The following is a 17,827-nucleotide window of genomic DNA, read 5'->3' on the forward strand; positions in this document are numbered from 1 at the left end:
CGGGGTAGAAGGGCCTTGGTCAGGGAGGTGATCAAGAACCTGATGGTCACTCTGAAAGAGCTCCAGAGTTCCTCTGTGGAGACGGGAGAACCTTCCAGAAGGACAACCAACTTTGCAGCACTACACCAATCAGGCCTTTATGGTAGAGTCAGACAGGAAGCCATTCCTCAGTAAAAGGCACATGACAGCCCGCTTGGACCATGAAACCAAGATTGAACTCTATGGCCTGAATGCCAAGCATCAAGTCTGGAGTAAACCTGGCACCATCCCTATGGTGAAGTGTGGTGGTAGCATCATGCTGTGGGGATGTTTTTCAGCGGCAGTGACTGGGACACTAGTCAGGATCGAGGGAAAGATGAATGGATTAAAGTACAGAGATCCTTGATGAAAACCTGCTCAGGACCTCAGACTGGTGCGAAGGTTCACCTTCCAACAGTACAACGACCCTAAGCAGACAGCCAAGACGGCGTAGGAGTGGCTTCGGGACAAGTCTCTGAATGTCATTGAGTGGCCCAGCCAGAGCCTGGACTTGAACCCGATTTAACATTTCTGGAGAGACCTGAAAATAGCTGTGCAGTGACGCTCCCCATCCAACTTGACAGAGCTTGAGAGGATCTGCAGAGAAGAATGGGAGACACTCCCCAAATACAGGTGTGCCAAGCTTGTAGCATTATACCCAAGAAGACATAAGGCTGTAATCGCTTCCAAAGGTGCTGATACAGTGAGGGAAAAAAATGTCTAAAAACCAGTTTTTGCTTTGTCATTATGGGGTATTGTGTGTAGATTGATGGGGGGAAAAATGTAATCCATTTTAGAATGAGGCTGTAACGTAAAAAATGTGGAAAAGTCAAGGGGTCTGAATACTTTCCGAATGCACTGTAGGTACAGCAAATCCCCTTATTGTACGGGACACTTTTAAATGTACATTTAGAAGCCATTGAATACAATACTCATCATGAAAACAAAAGCAGTTTAGGTCAAAAGAGAACATTTTGAAAAATGCATTAAATTCAACATAGAAATGCTACCAAATATCATTTCCAGAAACTCGTTACAAATGACGTCATCCATGATTCACCAAATTATATTTTGAAATAGGAAGCAAAATATGTAAAGCATATGTTTTCTTTTCAGTCTTCTCCATTTCCACTGAATGATGTTAACTGTAAGGATTTCTTTCCTAATTTTTTAAAAAAAAAATTAGTCATTTAGCAGACGCTCTTATCCAGAGTGACTTACAGTTAGTGAGTGCATACATTTTTTCATACTAGCTCCCCGTGGGAAACGAACCCACAACCCTGGCGTTGCAAGTGCCATGCTCTACCAACTGAGCTACAAGGTGCTTATAATAATAATGTAAAATTAACAGATTTACAGAGGAGGAACATTTTTGAGGCAATTAAATATATTCATTCTGGAAAAACACCAGGGCTTGATAGTATATACTTCTCCCATGGGCAAAGAAACTCAAAAGGGGTGATTAACACTAATTTTGATCTGAATGTGCAAATTGTCCAAACAGATCCACAAGGTAGATTAATGATTTTAAATATGTTATTGGACCATAAACAGATATGTCTCATTAACCTTTACGGACCAAATAATGACGATCCACGCTTCTTTGAAAACATATATAATAAATGATCAACCCTACAAGCAATACAATACTCTATTATTATGATGGGAGATTATAATACTGTTTTAAATAGCTCAATGGACCTTAAAGGAAATCACACTATAAACTATCACCGTCATGCTCTTAAGGAAATCATGAATGTCATGGATACATTAGAACTAGTGGAAATATGGAGGCTTAAATATCCTGACCTAGTGAGATATACATGGCGGAGACTCAATCAAGCTAGTCGTCTTGACTTCTTTCTTATGTCATTCTCGTTGGCACCAACAGTTTAAAAAGTGTTGATTGGGGTCAGAATGCGACCATCATATGATTGGTATATACAATACTCTTACTGAATTTCCACATGGGCGAGGATATTGGAAATTTAATCAAAGCCTATTGGATGCTAACTTTTTTTAAACTAGGACATAGGAATTTATAATTACATTTTTCCGACATAACATAGGTACAGCAAATCCCCTTATTGTATGGGACACTTTTAGATGTGCCTTTAGAGGCCATGCAATTCAGTACTCATCTTGAAAACAAAAGCAATTTAGGTCAAAAGTGTCCATACTAACATAGGTAACAGAAGGTCTAACAGAATGAATAGATGGCAATAAAAACTGTAACAGAGGCTCAGAATAAGTTAGAGGAAAAACAAAAAGAAATGGAGGAACTTATTCAAGAAAGGTCAAGTGTAATATATTATAAAACATAAAGCAAACTGGATGGAATATCGGGAAAAATGCAGCAAATTATTTTTAAATCTTCAGCAACCAAAAAGAATTGACTGAAATTGGTTACAAATGATGGAGTCACCCATGATTCACCAAATAAAATTTTGAAGGAGGAAGCAAAGTACTTTAAGCATATGTTTTCGTTTCAGTTGACTCCATCTCCTCTAACTGAAGCTAATTGTATGGATGTAAAATTAACAGCCATACAGAAAGACTCATGTGAAGTCGAAATTACAGAGGAGGAACTTCTGGATACAAGTCCGGGAAAACTACAGGGTTGAATGGCATACCAGTTGAGGTTTACCAAACTTTTTTTGATATACTCAGAGGACTGTTACTTGCATTTTTTAACCACTCCTATGTAAATGGTAGATTATCAGACACTCAAGAAGAAGGTCTGATTTAATTATTACTGAAACAGGATACAAGTGGGAAATATAAAGATCCAGTCCATAAAAACATTGGAGGCCCCTTATACTTCAGTGTTGTGATGCAAAAATTCTAGCAAAATGTATAGCGCATAGAATTAAAAAGGTATTGTCGGACATTATTCATTCTAATCAGACAGGTTTTTTACATGGACGATACATTGGAGATAATATAAGGCAAGTACTGGAAACAATAGAACACTATGAAAAATCAGAGAAACCAGGCCTGCTATTCATAGCTGACTATGAAAAGGCTTTTGATAAAGTATGACTGGAGTTTATATATAAATGCCTGGAGAATTTAAATTTTGGAGAATCTTTTATAAAATGGGTTAAAATCATGTATAGGTGTAAAATAGTAAATAATGGCTATTTCTCCAAAAGTTTTAAACTGTCAAGAGGAGTAAAACAAGGTTGTGCACTATCGGCATATCTATTTATAATGGCCATCAAAATATTACCTATTAAAATCAGATCCAACAATAATATCAGATCCAGATCCAACAATAATATCCAACAATAATATCCAACAATAAGCTCCCTCACGACGCCAGGACAGCGGAGTCACTCACCACCTTCCTGAGACATTTGAAACCCCACCTCTTTAAGGAATACCTGGGATAGGATAAAGTAATCCTTCTACCCCCCCCCCCCACACACACACAGCGGAGTCGCTCACCACCTTCCGGAGACATTTGAAACCCCACCTCTTTAAGGAATACCTGGGATAGGATAAAGTAATCCTTCTACCCCCCCCCCCCCCCCCAAAAACAAAAAAAAAATTGTAAAGTGGTTATCCCACTGGCTATAGGGTGAATGCATCAATTTGTGAGTCGCTCTGGACTAGAGCGTCTGCTAAATGACGTAAATGTGCCCTTGAGCAAGGCACTTAACCCTAATTGCTCCTGTAAGTCGCTCTGGATAAGAGCGTCTGCTAAATTACTAAAATGTAAATATATCAAGGGATTAGAAATCCAGGGTTTAAAAACAAAGATGTCATTGTACGCTGATGATTGATGTTTTCTTTTAAATCAACAACTTGAATCCCTCCACAGCCTCATAGAGGATCTAGATACATTTTCTAACCTCTCTGGATTACAACCAAATTATGATAAATGTACTATATTACGTATTGGATCACAAAAAAATACAATATTTACATTACCTTGTAGTTTACCAATAAATGTGTCTGATGTTGATGTGGATATACTCGGTATACATATTCCAAAATAAATAAATGATCTCACTCCAATACATTTTTGTAGAAAGTTAGCAGAAATAAATAAGATCTTGCTACCATGGAAAGGTAAATACCTGTATATTTGTGGAAAAATCAACCTGATTATCTCTTTAGTATTATCCCAGTTTACCTATTTGGTTATGGTCTTGCCTACACCTAGCGAACAGTCTTTTAAATTATATGAGAAAAATATATTCCATTTTATTTGGAACGGCAAGTCAGACAAAATTAAACAGGCCTATTTATATAATGAATATGATTTTGGATTACAGAAATTATTAAATATTAAAGCATTAGACTTATCACTAAAAGCTTCAGTCATACAAAAGTTATACTTAAATCCGAACTGGTTCTCTAGCAAATTAGTAAGATTATCTCACCCCATGTTCAAGAATGGCCTTTTTCCTTTTCCCTGCATTAAAGTCCCCGGCCACTAGGAGCGCTGCATCTGGATGAGCGTTTTCCTGTTGATTTATGGCCTTATACAGCTCATTCAGTGCAATCTTAATGCCAGCATTGGTTTGTGGTGGTAAATAGACAGCTATGAAAAATATAGATGAAAACTCTCTTGGTAAATAGAGTGGTCTACAGCTTATCATAAGATACTCTACCTCAGGCGAGCAAAACCTCGAGACTTCCTTAGTATTTGATTTTGTGCACCAGCTGTTGTTTACTTTCAGTTATTTGAAAAGGAAATCATCTCCCAAATATCACTATTTCTAAAACAAGCCAAGACAGTTGGTTGCAATTTCAATTTAATCCTCCAGAAACGACAGAACAAATAATGCAACAAATATTGTGGTTAAACTCAAATATAGTAATTGATAAAAAAAAAAACATTATATTTTGACAAAATGTTTTAAAAATGTATAATCTTCGTAAATGATATCATAGGTAGGACTGATGGATTTATGTTGGACATGCAGCTAACAAAAACATGGACATGTCTGCTCTACTCAAAATTATAACCAAATAATTGCAGCATTACCGCAAAAATGGAAGAGGAAAGTGGAAGGGGGAATTAAAAGTAAGGAACTTGTCTGTCAGCCTGCATTAAAGACCATAATTGGTTAAAGAAAATTGTGATAAATAAAAAAGTATACCAGTTTCATTTAAGAACCAAAGGATTGACAGCCGTCCCATATAGATTGCAAAATAGTTGGGAAGAGAATTTTGATGTACAGATTACATGGCAAATTGTATATGAACTGATATGCAAAACGACGCTGGATTTAAAAAACGTACAATTTTTTTATTTAAATTATTATACAAAATTCTTGCTACCAACAGAATGTTATTTAAATGGCAGATACAATCTTCCCGTCTCTGCAGATTTTGCTGCGAAGACAGAACCATTAGATCATTTGTTTTGGTACTGTCCATTTGTAGCTTGTTTTTGTCACAGGTCCAGGAATGGCTGAAGGATTGCAATATTAACCTGGAGCTAACCCTGCAGATAGCATTACTGGGTGATCTGAAAAGTCATAGTTTATCAATCAATAATATAATAATACTTACAGTGGGGCAAAAAAGTATTTAGTCAGCCACCAATTGTGCAAGTTCTCCCACTTAAAAAGATGAGAGAGGCCTGTAATTTTCATCATAGGTACACGTCAACTATGAAAGACAAAATGAGAAAAAAAAATCCAGAAAATCACATTATAGGATTTTTAATGAATTTATTTGCAAATTATGGTGGAAAATAAGTATTTGGTCAATAACAAAAGTTTTGTCAATACTTTGTTATATACCCTTTGTTGGCAATGACACAGGTCAAACGTTTTCTGTAAGTCTTCACAAGGTTTTCACACACTGTTGCTGGTATTTTGGCCCATTCCTCCATGCAGATCTCCTCTAGAGCAGTGATGTTTTGGGGCTGTCGCTGGGCAACACAGACTTTCAACTCCCTCCAAAAATGTTCTATGGGGTTGAGATCTGGAGACTGGCTAGGCCACTCCAGGACCTTGAAATGCTTCTTACGAAGCCACTCCTTCGTTGCCCGGGCAGTGTGTTTGGGATCATTGTCATGCTGAAAGACCCAGCCACGTTTAATCTTCAATGCCCTTGCTGATGGAAGGAGGTTTTCACTCAAAATCTCACGATACATGGCCCCATTCATTCTTTCCTTTACACGGATCAGTCGTCCTGGTCCCTTTGCAGAAAAACAGCCCCAAAGCATGATGTTTCCACCCCCATGCTTCACAGTAGGTATGGTGTTCTTTGGATGCAACTCAGCATTCTTTGTCCTCCAAACACGACGAGTTGAGTTTTTACCAAAAAGTTATATTTTGGTTTCATCTGACCATATGACATTCTCCCAATCCTCTTCTGGATCATCCAAATGCACTCTAGCAAACTTCAGACGGGCCTGGACATGTACTGGCTTAAGCAGGGGGACACGTCTTGCACTGCAGGATTTGAGTCCCTGGCGGCGTAGTGTGTTACTGATGGTAGGCTTTGTTACTTTGGTCCCAGCTCTCTGCAGGTCATTCACTAGGTCCCCCCGTGTGGTTCTGGGATTTTTGCTCACCGTTCTTGTGATCAATTTGACCCCACGGGGTGAGATCTTGCGTGGAGCCCCAGATCGAGGGAGATTATCAGTGGTCTTGTATGTCTTCCATTTCCTAATAATTGCTCCCACAGTTGATTTCTTCAAACCAAGCTGCTTACCTATTGCAGATTCAGTCTTCCCAGCCTGGTGCAGGTCTACAATTTTGTTTCTGGTGTCCTTTGACAGCTCTTTGGTCTTGGCCATAGTGGAGTTTGGAGTGTGACTGTTTGAGGTTGTGGACAGGTGTCTTTTATACTGATAACAAGTTCAAACAAGTGCCATTAATACAGGTAACGAGTGGAGGACAGAGGAGCCTCTTAAAGAAGAAGTTACAGGTCTGTGAGAGCCAGACATCTTGCTTGTTTGTAGGTGACCAAATACTTATTTTCCACCATAATTTGCAAATAAATTCATAAAAAATCCTACAATATGATTTTCTGGATTTTTTTTTCTCAATTTGTCTGTCATAGTTGACGTGTACCTATGATGAAAATTACAGGCCTCTCTCATCTTTTTAAGTGGGAGAACTTGCACAATTGGTTTGACTAAATACTTTTTTTCCCCACTGTATAGCAAAAACGTTTGTTTTCAATTTACAATCTGTAGAACCAATGAGAATAGAAGGGTTCAGAACTTTTGTGAAAAATCACAGTACAGTTGAAAAATATATGGCAAATAGAAATTCAATATGGATGGTGTTAAGAGATAGATGGGAGGGGTTGAATGGAGCTGAAGGTTCGGACTAATAACAACTAATAACAACAAGATAACTAATGTAAAACATACTGTGTCCATAATAAGTATATAGGTCATAGGTTAAGAACTTTTATGAAAGAGCACAGTTTGAAAGATATGGTATATAGAAGCAAACCGGATGGACATCATGAAAATGATCACAGAGGTTGAGGGTAGAGGAAGTTCAGGAGTAAAAACAAACAAACTAGAACTATTGTAAAATTGACTGTGTCCACAAAAAGTACATAGCATGGCCTAAGTGTTGTTGTTCACTAGTTTACTCCAATTAGGGGAGGGGTGATGGGGTTGGAAAGTAATAAAGGAAAATATATTGTAAAAAGGATATGTACAGTATGTATGTATGTATGTATGTATGTATGTATGTATGTATGTATGTATGTATGTATGTATGTATGTATGTATGTATGTATGTATGTATATATATATATATATATATATATATACAGGTAAAAGTCAGTAAATTAGAATATTTTGAAAAACTTGATTTATTTCAGTAATTGCATTCAAAAGGTGTAACTTGTACATTATATTTATTCATTGCACACAGACTGATGCATTCAAATGTTTATTTCATTTAATTTTGATGATTTGAAGTGGCAACAAATGAAAATCCAAAATTCCGTGTGTCACAAAATTAGAATATTACTTAAGGCTAATACAAAAAAGGGATTTTTTAGAAATGTTGGCCAACTGAAAAGTATGAAAATGAAAAATATGAGCATGTACAATACTCAATACTTGGTTGGAGCTCCTTTTGCCTCAATTACTGCATTAATGCGGCGTGGCATGGAGTCGATGAGTTTCTGGCACTGCTCAGGTGTTATGAGAGCCCAGGTTGCTCTGATAGTGGCCTTCAACTCTTCTGCGTTGTTGGGTCTGGCATTCTGCATCTTCCTTTTCACAATACCCCACAGATTTTCTATGGGGCTAAGGTCAGGGGAGTTGGCTGGCCAATTTAGAACAGAAATACCATGGTCCGTAAACCAGGCACGGGTAGATTTTGCGCTGTGTGCAGGCGCCAAGTCCTGTTGGAACCTGAAATCTCCATCTCCATAGAGCAGGTCAGCAGCAGGAAGCATGAAGTGCTCTAAAACTTGCTGGTAGACGGCTGCGTTGACCCTTGATCTCAGGAAACAGAGTGGACCGACACCAGCAGATGACATGGCACCCCAAGCCATCACTGATGGTGGAAACTTTACACTAGACTTCAGGCAACGTGGATCCTGTGCCTCTCCTGTCTTCCTCCAGACTCTGGGACCTCGATTTCCAAAGGAAATGCAAAATTTGCTTTCGTCAGAAAACATGACTTTAGACCACTCAGCAGCAGTCCAGCTCTTTTTTTCCTTAGCCCAGGTGAGACGCTTTTCGCGCTGTTTCTTGGTCAACAGTGGCTTGACACGAGGTATGCGGCAGTTGAAACCCATGTCTTTCAAGCGTCTCTTGGTGGTGGATCTTGAAGCCCTGACTCCAGCAGCTGTCCACTCCTTGTGAATCTCCCCCACATTTTTGAATGGGTTTTTTTTCACAATCTTGACTAGGGCGCGGTGATCCCTATCGCTTGTACACTTTTTCTGACCACAGTTTTTCCTTCCCTTTGCCTCTCTATTAATGTGTTTGGACACAGAGCTCTGAGAACAGCCAGCCTCTTCTGCAATAACCTTTTGTGTCTTTCCCTCCTTGTGCAATGTGTCGATGGTCGCCTTTTGGACAGCTGTCAAATCTGAAGTCTTCCCCATGTTTGTGTAGGCTTCAGAACTGGACTGAGAGACCATTTAAAGCCCTTTGCAGGTGTTTTGAGTTAATCAGCTGATTATTTTGTGGCACCAGGTGTCTTCAAAATGTAACCCTTACACAATATTCTAATTTTGTGACACACGGAATTTTGGATTTTCATTTGTTGCCACTTCAAATCATCAAAATTAAATGAAATAAACATTTGAATGCATCAGTCTGTGTGCAATGAATAAATATAATGTACAAGTTACACCTTTTGAATGCAATTACTGAAATAAATCAAGTTTTTCAAAATATTCTAATTTACTGACTTTTACCTGTATATATATATATATATATATATATATGTGTGTATATATACAGTGGGTAGAACAAGTATTTGATACACTGACGATTTTGCAGGTTTTCCTACTTACAAAGCATGTAGAGGTCTGTAATTTTGATCATAGGTACACTTCAACTGTGAGAGACGGAATCAAAAATCCAGAAAATCACATTGTATGATTTTTATGTAATTAATTTGCATTTTATTGCATGACATAAGTATTTGATCACCTACCAACCAGTAAGAATTCCGTCTCTCACAGACCTGTTAGTTTTTCTTTAAGAAGCCCTACTGTTCTCCACTCATTACCTGTATTAACTGCACCTGTTTGAACTCGTTACCTGTATAAAAGACACCTGTCCACACACTCAATCAAACAGACTCCAACCTCTCCACAATGGCCAAGACCAGAGAGCTGTGTAAGGACATCAGGGATAAAATTGTAGACCTGCACAAGGCTGGGATGGGCTACAGGACAATAAATAGGCAAGCAGCTTGGTGAGAAGGCAACAACTGTTGGCGCAATTATTAGAAAATGGAAGAAGTTCAAGATGACGGTCAATCACCCTCGGTCTGGGGCTCCATGCAAGATCTCACCTCGTGGGGCATCAATGATCATGAGGAAGGTGAGGGATCAGCCCAGAACTACACGGCACGACCTGGTCAATGACCTGAAGAGAGCTGGGACCACAGTCTCAAAGAAAACCATTAGTAACACACTATGCCGTCATGGATTAAAATCCTGCAGCGCATGCAAGGTCCCCCTGCTCAAGCCAGCGCATGTCCAGGCCCGTCTGAAGTTTGCCAATGACCATCTGGATGATCCAGAGGAGGAATGGGAGAAGGTCATGTGGTCTGATGAGACAAAAATAGAGCTTTTTGGCCTAAACTCCACTCGCCGTGTTTGGAGGAAGAAGAAGGATGAGTACAACCCCAAGAACACCATCCCAACCGTGAAGCATGGAGGTGGAAACATCATTCTTTGGGGATGCTTTTCTGCAAAGGGGACAGGACGACTGCACCGTATTGAGGGGAGGATGGATGGGGCCATGTATCGCGAGATCTTGGCCAACAACCTCCTTCCCTCAGTATGAGCATTGAAGATGGGTCGTGGCTGGGTCTTCCAGCATGACAACGACCCGAATCACACAGCCAGGGCAACTAAGGAGTGGCTCTGTAAGAAGCATCTCAAGGTCCTGGAGTGGCCTAGCCAGTCTCCAGACCTGAACCCAATAGAAAATCTTTGGAGGGAGCTGAAAGTCCGTATTGCCCAGCGACAGCCCCAAAACCTGGAGGATCTGGAGAAGGTCTGTATGGAGGAGTGGCCCAAAATCCCTGCTGCAGTGTGTGCAAACCTGGTCAAGACCTACAGGAAAACGTATGATCTCTGTAATTGCAAACAAAGGTTTCTGTACCAAATATTAAGTTCTGCTTTTCTGATGTATCAAATACTTATGTCATGCAATAAAATGCAAATTCATTACTTAAAAATCATCCTAATATGATTTTCTGGATATTTGTTTTAGATTCCGTCTCTCACAGTTGAAGTGTACCTATGATAAAAATTACAGACCTCTACATGCTTTGTAAGTAGGAAATCCTGCAAAATTGGCAGTGTATCAAATACTTGTTCTCCCCACTGTATATATATTTGCGGAATACAAATATATGTGGGATTGGAAGTGATGCAGACAATTACATTGATGGAAGTTACAGCCTATCTGCAATATTAAAGCTGATCTACCCCCTAACACAATTGGCCCAGCGTCGTCTAGGGTAGGGGAGGGAATGGCAGGCAGGGATGTAGCTCAGTTGGTAGAGCATGACGTTTGCAACGCCAGGGTTGTGGGTTTGATTCCCACGGGGAGTATGAAAAAATATATATAATAATAATAATGTATGCACTCACTAACTGTAAGTCGCTCTGGATAAGAGCGTCTGCTAAATGACTAATGTAAATGTAATTACTACTGAAACAGGGTCCAGGTGGTAAGTATAAAGGTCCAGTCCATTTAAAAATCTGAAGGTCTCTTATACTTCAATGTTGTGATGCAAATCTCCTGGTGAAATGCATAGCACATAGAATAAAAAAGGTTTTACCAGATAATGTTCATCCTGATCAGACAGGCTTTTTACATGGACGATATATTGGAGATAATATACGACAATTACTTGAAACAATTGAACATTATGAAACATCAAAGGTACCAAGCCTGGTCTTCATAGCAGATTTTGAAAAGGCGTTTGATAAAGTACGACTCTAATTTATATATAAATGCCTGGATTCATTTAATTTAGGTGAATCTCTTATACAATGGGTTAAAGTTATGTACAGCAACCCCAGATGTAAAATAGTAAATAATGGTTACTTCTCAGAAAATATTGAGCTTTTAAGAGGAGTAAAAGAAGGCTGTCCGTTGTCTCCCTATCTATTTATTATGGCCATGGAAATGCTAGCTATTAAAATTAGATCCAACAATAACTTCAAGGGGTTAGAAATCCAGGGGATAAAACAAAAGTGTCAATGTATGCCGATGACTCAAGTGTTTTTTAAATCCACAATCTGGATCCCTGCACAGTCTCAGTTAAGATCTTGATCACTTTTCTAGCCTCTCTGGACTAAAACCTAATTATGACAAGTGTGCCATATTACGTATTGGATCGTTAAAAGACACATTGTTTACACAACCTTGTAGTTTACCAATAAAATGGGCGGATGGTGAAGTAGACATACTTGGTATTCATATCAAAAAATATATATAAATGAATTTACCACCATCAATTTCATTTGAAATGTTGCAAAAATAGATTCTGCAACCACGGAGAGGTAAATACTTGTCTATTTATGGAAAAATCACATAGATTAACTCTTTGTTCCTATCACAGTTTACTTACTTACTAATGGCGCTACCTAGTCCAGATGACTTGTTTTTTTTAATCAAATGAGCAAAAAATATTTCCTTTTATTTGGAAAGCTAAACCAGACAAAATTAAGCATGCCTATTCATATAATGTATATGAGTTTGGGGGGCTAACATTATTCAATATTAAAGCTTTAAACGTCTCACTAAAAGCTTCACTCATACATAAATTATACTTAAACCCAAAATGGTTCTCGAGTAGATTATTAACAAAGGCTCATCCTTTGTTTAAAAATTGCCTTTTTGTCTTTATACAGATTACAATTTCTCATTTCCAACTAATTGAAAATGAAATGTTGTTTAAAGTATCGCCCGTTCTTAAACAAGCCATATAAAGCTGGTTACAATTTCAGTTTTATCCTCCAGAAAAGACAGAACAAATATTACAACAAATATTATGGTTAAATTAAAATATACTGACATTCTTTATTGAAAAAATGTTTTTTTTAAATTACATTTATTAGTGATATTATGAATAGAAATGGTAGAGTTATGTCACATATGTAGCTATCGAAAATATATGGGAATGTCTGCTCAATCCAAACTTATAACCAACTGATTGCAGCATTACGACAAAAATGGAGGAGGCAAGTGGAAAAGGGAGAAGGTAAGGAACTTGTTTGTCTGCCATATATTAAAGATACAAATTGGCCGAAAGGAATTGGCATAAATAGAAAAATATACCAGTTTCATTTGTGGACAAAAATGTTGACAGCTGCGCCATACAGGTTGCAAAATAAATGGGAAGAAATTTCCGATGTACCGATTCCATGGCATATGGTTTATGAACCGGTACAAAAAACAACACTTGATTCAACACTTTGAGTTTTTCCATTTAAATTATTATATACAATTCTTGCCACCAACAGAATGCTATATATATGGGGCATACAACAATCTCAGCTCTGTACATTTTGCTGCGAAGAGAGAAGAATCACTAGATCATATATTCTGGTATTGCCCCTATGTAGCTTATTTCTGGTCACAGGTTCAGGAATGGGTTCACAACATTCACTTAAAAAATGTACCTTGCAAATAGCAGTGTTGGTCGATTGGGAAAGCCATAGTCAGTCAATAAATGATGTAATAATACTCGTAGGAAAGGTTTTCATCTTTAGCTCACAATCTGAGGATACTATACGATTAGAAAGGTTCAAAATGTAGGTAAAACATCACAGCGCAATTGAAGAATTTATGGCACATGGAAACCAAATGAGGGTGGTCTATGGTGATAGCTGGGATGGGCTGAGAGTGGCTGAGTGTTGAGATTAAAGAGCTTATGTTTGGTAATGTTTTATTGTTATGTGATTGCTGTATATAAATATACAATTTTTGTAAAATGTGTATGCAAAATGTATGTACAGGGCCAACTTTTGCAGCAATTATAGCTGCATGTCTCTTGGGGTATGTCTCTATAAGCTTGGTACATCTAGCCACTGGGATTTTTGCCCATTCTTCAAGGCAAAACTGCTCCAGCTCCTTCAAGTTGGATGGGTTCCGCTGGTGTACAGCAATCTATAAGTCATACCACAGATTCTCAATTGGATTGAGGTCTGGGCTTTGACTAGGCCATTCCAAGACATTTAAATGTTTCCCCTTAAACCACTCAAGTGTTGCATTAGCAGTATGCTTAGGGTCATTGTCCTGCTGGAAGGTGAACCTCTGTCCCAGTCTCAAATCTCTGGAAGACTGAAACAGTTTTCCCTCAAGAATTTCCCTGTATTTAGCGCCATCCATCATTCCTTCAATTCTGACCAGATTCCCAGTCCCTGCCGATGAAAAACATCTTGGGGTGATGAGAGGTGTTGTGTTTGCGCCAGACATAGCATTTTCCTTGATGGCCAAAAAGCTCAATTTTAGTCTCATCTGACATAGTACCTTCTTCCATATGTTTGGGGAGTCTCCCACATGCCTTTTGGCGAACACCAAACGTGTTTGCTTATTTTTTTCTTTAAGCAATGGCTTTTTCCTGGCCACTCTTCCGTAAAGCCCAGCTCTGTGGAGTATACGGCTTAAAGTGGTCCTTTGGACAGACACTCCAATCTCCACTGTGGAGCTTTGCAGCTCCTTCAGGGTTATCTTTGGTCTCTTTGTTGCCCTTGATTAATGCCCTCCTTGCCCGGTCCGTGAGTTTTGGTGGGCGGCCCTCTCTTGGCAGGTTTGTTGTGGTGCCATATCCTTTCCATTTTTTAATAATGGCTTTAATGGTGCTCCGTGGGATGTTCAAAGTTTCTGATATTTTTTCATAACCCAACCCTGATCTGTACTTCTCCACAATTTTGTCCCTGACCTGTTTGGAGAGCTCCTTGGTCTTCATGGTGCCGCTTGCTTGGTGGTGCCCCTTGCTTAGTGGTGTTGCAGACCCTGGAGCCTTTCAGAACAGGTGTTTAAACACTGAGATCATGTGACACTTAGATTGCACACAGGTGGACTTCATTTAACTCATTATGTGACTTTGAAAAAAGAAAAAAATACTATAAATTACATTTAAAATATATATATAATAAACTTGTATGTAAATACGAATACAATTGTTACATTACAAGCCTAGTTGGTTTAGCCACGGAAAAAGACAGAAACCTTCTCGCTAGCCATGATTGGCTGGACATGCCGAGAGATGAGTTTGGATTGGTCTGCCATGTAGCAAGCTTCGGTCTATAACATGAGCTGCTCAGTATGTGTAGGTAATCCTTTCTAACGCAGCTTTTTTTTAAAGATATCACGAAGAACTGCATAAGTGTTACTAATGCTCTCCACTTTCTGTAGGAACAAGTTTTGAAATCAGTGGAATGCCCGGTGGAAGTAGAGTATGATAGCTAAGGAGATGCAAAACATTCTGGCGTTTGATTACAAAAAATGCGAAGGGAGCCAAATAAATAACACATAGAAGAAGGCTGTTGTATCCATGTATATGGGTAAGAGAGTCTAGGTAGCTACATTTTCCGATATTATACGTTTCTAATTTTGTCAGAAAGCCGTTTTCATTGTGAGTTAAAGCGTACTGTTTGCTAGCTAGCTAACGTTGGCTGGCTGGCTCACTAGCTAACGTTACGTGTATGATCTGTGTAGTAATATTATTCGTATCTCAGAACCATTTGCATTGCTAGTTATAGTGTAATGTTAGCAAGCTAGGTAACATTGAACTTAGCTAGTTGGTTAGCTTTAGCTACCTGCAGATTAATTCAGGGTAGTAACGTTATGAGTTGGGATTATGGTTCATTGTTTAGCTAGCTAGCTACATATCTAAACAAAAGACTCCACTATGCAAGTTACCATTTTACTGTACTGTTTACACCTTCTGTATCCTGTGCATGTGACAATAAACTTAGATTTTATTTGAACTGGCTAGCCAGCTAACTTAACAAACCAAAACATTGTTTAGAAAGTTTATTTTAGTTGCCTGGTTTACTAGATTGACATATACTAAATTCATTTTTTAACTAATGGGTTTATTGGTGTTAAAATACACCAATTATGCCGATGTCATGCAGCCTGTCATTTTTGTGTTTGTACTTTTTCATAATGACAACAACAAGTTTGATGTCGGACGACAATAGAATGTTCATGATGTCACTGCGACAACTGTCTACAGACATGCCGATAGACGTAGTATAAACCAGCCTTTAGTCTTGAAATCTTTGGTTGTTTAGTACCCTACCGTACTCACTCTGTATAGCACATGGCCTCAAATGTGAATCCTTAAAGAGATGGGTGGGGCTAAGGCTTAAGAGGTTGTGAACGATGCTGAATGGGTGTAGACAAAGAAGAGTTCTCCAGTCCAGGCCATTTTCTCAAAAGTGGGGTTACAAGTTTATCAACTTGCAAAGCAGAATTTCTTTCCCATTGTTTCTCAACTGTAGTGTATGATATAACATTTTAAAGCTCTGAGTCTCTACTTTTATCCAATGTAAAAAACACAATTTCTCAAAAACAAGTGAAATCTCAAAATAAATGTCTGGACCCTTCTATAACATGCCAGTGACATAAAAAATAGAGATTTGGTTCTAAAAAAGCAAACTTCTCCTTTAACTCTGTGGCCTTACAATTGCGCCCTGGGGATAAATACAGTTATTGAAATAAATTAAATGATATAGAAGTACAGGTGTAGCTTTGAGAGGATTGCTACTCCTTGTCTGGTTGGCTGGGGGTGTTCTGTTTTCAGAGTTCAAAAGCGGTCTAATGTCAAGATAAGTCCAAGTACCACGACATTTGTCGTGTAGATCCATCTACGTACTGTATAACTAATTCCCAAATGAATGGGAAAGGTAGGCACCATCTTAAATGACTAAATTAGAGTAGACAATGCCTATATTTGGGAGCAAACATTTGAAGGCATTTTGGTGTTAAGATACACTGTAATGTTACATCACTCACTCGGTGTTGTGGTGGACATAGTCGTAGCGTAAAAACAGGGAGGTGTAGAAGGCTTCAGTGAGCAGGGAGTAGATAGCAATCATGACCAGGAGCACAGCGAGCTTTAGGACCGAGTTCAGTCGCAGGAACACCGCGCACGTCACCATGGCGAGCACCCCCGTGAACACAAAATACTGTGGAGGAAAACATTGACACACACCACTTAAAAGGGGTAATCTGGAATTGGTACATACATCTTTGGACTTTTAAATGCATTTTATATAGCCATTGATTCTTGAAGAATATAACTATAAATGCCACATGAGCTTAGTTCGTGATGTTGTACTGCACCTCATCAGAGGCCAAAATATAAGCAATGTAAACAATGTCATTTTTATCTCATGGAAGTCAGTCCTTGTATCCATAGCCATAGCCATGGGTAGATGTTTGGGGGTGGTTACAGAGGGCTATATCGGTCCGCTGATACAGGACTAGTAAAGTCCCCTTTAGTAAAAAATATTTGTATAATAATAATAATAATAATATATATTTATTTTATTATTATAACTTTTTTATTCAGATTTTCAGGGGGTGCTGCTGCACCCTCAGCACCCCTACTTCCCAAGGCTATGTTCATAGCTCTATGTATGAATTTGAAAGTGGTTACATTTCTCCTACCCATCCCTCAGCTGTCCCAGATTTCCCATTTAGTGAACATAATACAGTTGAAGGGCAAAAAAACACTTAATTTCAGGAAATTACATTATTGTATTTAATGAGCTGGAAATTGCCTATTCATTTATATTGGGATTTTGTTTTCAATGTTGTGAATTAAAGTCCTATTCATTTCCTGAGTTGAAATGGAATTGATGCAAGCCCCTGACCTGTGATGAGAAGATATACAGTGGGGAAAAAAAGTATTTAGTCAGCCACCAATTGTGCAAGTTCTCCCACTTAAAAAGATGAGAGAGGCCTGTAATTTTCATCATAGGTACACGTCAACTATGACAGACAAAATGAGGAAAAAAAATCCAGAAAATCACATTGTAGGATTTTTAATGAATTTATTTGCAAATTATGGTGGAAAATAAGTATTTGGTCAATAACAAACGTTTCTCAATACTTTGTTATATACCCTTTGTTGGCAATGACACAGGT

The 17,827-nt window shown here is 38.5% G+C and overlaps 1 protein-coding gene across 1 annotated transcript in view; it reads right to left on the minus strand.

Annotated features, from left to right (window-relative positions):
* Positions 1–17,827, minus strand: part of adcy8 (adenylate cyclase 8 (brain)) — a gene marked incomplete at its 5' end in the record, with an annotated part of 237,200 nt that overhangs the window by 43,471 nt on the left and 175,902 nt on the right. The window contains one exon of the mRNA XM_084139802.1: positions 16,691–16,863. Coding sequence (XP_083995928.1) covers positions 16,691–16,863 — 173 coding nt within the window. The remainder of the gene's footprint in view (positions 1–16,690; positions 16,864–17,827) is intronic.

The sequence above is a fragment of the Coregonus lavaretus genome, assembly GCF_964263955.1.
Source record: "Coregonus lavaretus genome assembly, chromosome: 23".
NCBI lineage: Eukaryota > Metazoa > Chordata > Actinopteri > Salmoniformes > Salmonidae > Coregonus > Coregonus lavaretus.